The 3,073-nt window shown below is 48.5% G+C and overlaps 2 protein-coding genes across 2 annotated transcripts in view; one reads left to right on the top strand and one right to left on the bottom strand.

Moving 5' to 3' along the window:
* T265_15075 (hypothetical protein) overlaps nt 1–1,092 on the top strand; it is a gene marked incomplete at both ends in the record, with an annotated part of 38,770 nt that extends 37,678 nt beyond the window's left edge. Inside the window, one exon of the mRNA XM_009176483.1 lies at nt 751–1,092. Within this exon, the coding sequence (XP_009174747.1) occupies nt 751–1,091 (341 nt within the window). The remainder of the gene's footprint in view (nt 1–750) is intronic.
* Nucleotides 1,093–2,350: 1,258 nt separating this feature from the next.
* The window catches only part of T265_10186 (hypothetical protein), a gene marked incomplete at both ends in the record, with an annotated part of 81,140 nt that continues 80,417 nt past the window's right edge, over nt 2,351–3,073 (bottom strand). Inside the window, one exon of the mRNA XM_009176482.1 lies at nt 2,351–2,601. The remainder of the gene's footprint in view (nt 2,602–3,073) is intronic.

Below are 3,073 nucleotides of genomic sequence, written 5' to 3'. Positions count from 1 at the left end.
GTCTTCCGTGAAAACCAAATCGATTTGCAGATGAGTGTATTTCTCAAAAACAAGTCCAATTTGGGTTCAAGTAGATCATAATGTTGACGGGAACTCGGGGACTGCGCCTACCTGATGAGCCCCAAGAAGGGCGAAACCGGTGGTGGGCCGTCGAAGAGTTTTCAGCAACCTTGTGAGTAGTTTCCTTTATGAATACATATCAATGTGTTTTTTCGTCTGTCCGTGCGTGAACTAACCCACGAGGACTACTCTCGAGCACATGTGACGGCGGTAAACATTTCCGCGTTTTTCTTCTCTGTTCCATCAGTCTTCACAGTGAGTAGTTTCCTTTATGAATACATATCAATGTGTTTTTTCGTCTGTCCTCCCGTGAACTGACCCACGAGGACTACTCTCGAGCACATGTGACGGCGGTAAACATTTCCGCGTTTTTCTTCTCTGTTCCATCCCTCAGTCTTCACATCTGCAGCCTAATCTCGAGGTCCATCTGTTCCCAGTACACTGCACATCAAAACAGTACATGCGATGCATGGTTTCGTCAGTCTGGGGCATGCTTTCTCTTCAGATCCTATCTCACCGTACCTCTATCATCGACTGTCAGCCGCTGGTATCGTTCATACAACTGCATCTATTTCGGGGACTCTTTCCGCAGTGTTTATGCCGTTCAACTGTTGGGAGTCGTTATAGTATCCGATCACCGTTCGATTTTCACCCATCCCGTTACCAAGTGCTTTTGCGTTCTTCGCTTAGGAATGAATACGTTTCTCTGCTCGGAAAAACCCAAAACCTGTTCACCGCCGTCCATTTTCCGCATACTCTCTCTCTCTCAGATATTTCCTCGCCTGTTCGGCATCCTAGGTTTTTGTCACATGGTAATCTCGGAAATTGATTCACTGCACACACACACACCTTTGATAAAGCTACAAAAAAACGGAAATCATCCCTCGGGCGTTTTGAAATCCGGTAATTTTTCTTCGCGCCGATTCGCGCGTCTACTTCTCTTGGTTGCTCTGCTGCGTTGCTTCGTTTCTTTACTACTCACTATTCCATCCTACTATCTCGCTATCTCATCTACCCTTGATACAGTTTTTTGACTGATTTTTCTCGAGGATATTTCGTCTGCTGTCTCCCTCTCTCTCTCTCACCCCATCCCGACCCGCCTACAACGCTGTACCCGCGAGCAAGTACTCCCATCACAGCTCTGCTAAATTGTACACGAGCGTTTTTTTTCGGTGTAGGTTCGCAATCCATTTCTACCCCGTCGCGCACTGCGGCACGTATGTACGAACGGATGTATTTGGTGGTTTATACACCGACCCTGCATCCAATGCACAGTTATACACTATGGTAACCTGTTCGCCGGTTTTTGAGCGTCTGGTCCACAAACTGTTGGCGGAAGCTCACCAAGCGTATAGGCCTTTCAATGGGACAGTCTTGAATCGAGAGAGATGTGAAACCATCCGTTTTGGCCTGTCGTCATTTCACCCAGGATTTACTGACCGGAAGGTCCGTGGTTCGACCCCGACCTCTGCCCCTGTCTAGGCTTGGGCAACCTGGTGGTATCCCAGCCCTCGTGCAACCTTCGGGTGGCATGGCAGCTAGGCACCGAGGGGTGCTGCAGCTGAACAATTTCATTATTTTATTTCTCCCCAATGTCTTCTCGCTCAGCTGTACCGCTAAATTATGCTGGCTGATTTCTTCCCACCAAAGCGCAGCCTAGCCTGATCTGGACCAGGCGTCCCATGCTCGGTTCGGTTCAGTTCAGTTCATTTGTCATGTGTGATGCACGCACGATGCCTTGGATCGCCGCCCGCCGCGGATTAGGAACTAACAATAGACTAGTCTACACAATGGCGCCAATTTTTATGTGAGAGAACGAAAGCGTTCAGCTGTAGCACCCTTCCGGTGCCTAGCCGCCATGCCACCCGAAGGAAGCACGAGGGCTGGGATACTGCCAAGTTACCCAAGCCTAGACAGGACCATCTCGCCCCAACGTTTTATGGGACATCTACACGTTGGTGCCTACCTTCAACCGTTGGTGTGGTGGATCTCACACCTCAACCTTGTAAGCGCATGCACCAGTGCAGCTAAGATCGTTTGCTATGTCTGTCCCGCTCCGTCTCCAGGTCATAATATCTTCCAGTCGGGAGCCGCCCTGCCGACGAAGCAACCGATCTCCTCAGTGATGGAGTACATGGCAAATGCAGCCTAATCGACCCATCAGTTGGGTCAGCGGCTGGTTTGTTGCTGTAAACCATTGGTCCCTAATCTGATCTCCTATGATTACATCTGCGGTGCTTCGAAGGCCGAGACGAGCAAGCTATCTTCTCTGGTCTTCACCCCGTAGCAGTTAGGCTTGACAAGCAAATAGTACCATTGAGCGTACTATCGCACTCTCAACCTTGTCGTTTGCCAACAGGCTAACGTCATGTCGACCACGGATGTACCTAATCTGAAGGTAGGTGGAACGAACTTCGGGGATTCTAGTATTCGGTCCGTCATCCGATGTGAGGCAATCATCCGCATAGATAAATTTGTTCTGGTACCATGTGATCAGTCTTGGTGAGACACTCGTCCAATCTTTTATTAGCACCTTGCATCCTGAAGATGCAGAACACATGGCAAGATAGATGGCGATTTTGTATTTGGGTAGGATCTGTACCAAGTAGTCCAATGTCTTCCGTATATCTCATTCTAATGCAACAGTGTAGCAACTTTAAACGTGTATGAAAACAACCGGAAATGCGAAGCCTTGTCATCAGCAATTCTATTTCGCTGAGTTCTTTGTGAATCTGTCGAGTACTAACCAGCCGTATGATCATCAACGCGAGTCTCAGTGTCCGCTGCCAGTGAGAAATGAATTTCGGGGTGGCAACCATTTGTAGTGCCTTTCAAGGAGTCATCCGATATGGTGTGCACTACTGAACTGAATTCCGGTTGCTTTTCACAACTGATATTGCCTCATCATAAACAAATGGGAGCACATATTGCTTACTGTATCCGTAAACCAATCCCGCACTTTACTACCCGGTTTGTAGCATAGTTGAGCGTCAGCATCAGTGAGAACATAGAA

Source organism: Opisthorchis viverrini (assembly GCF_000715545.1).
Source record: "Opisthorchis viverrini unplaced genomic scaffold scaffold56, whole genome shotgun sequence".
Lineage (NCBI taxonomy): Eukaryota > Metazoa > Platyhelminthes > Trematoda > Opisthorchiida > Opisthorchiidae > Opisthorchis > Opisthorchis viverrini.
The sequence above is the reverse complement of the archived record's forward strand: the minus strand, read 5'-3'. Positions and strand labels throughout refer to the sequence as shown.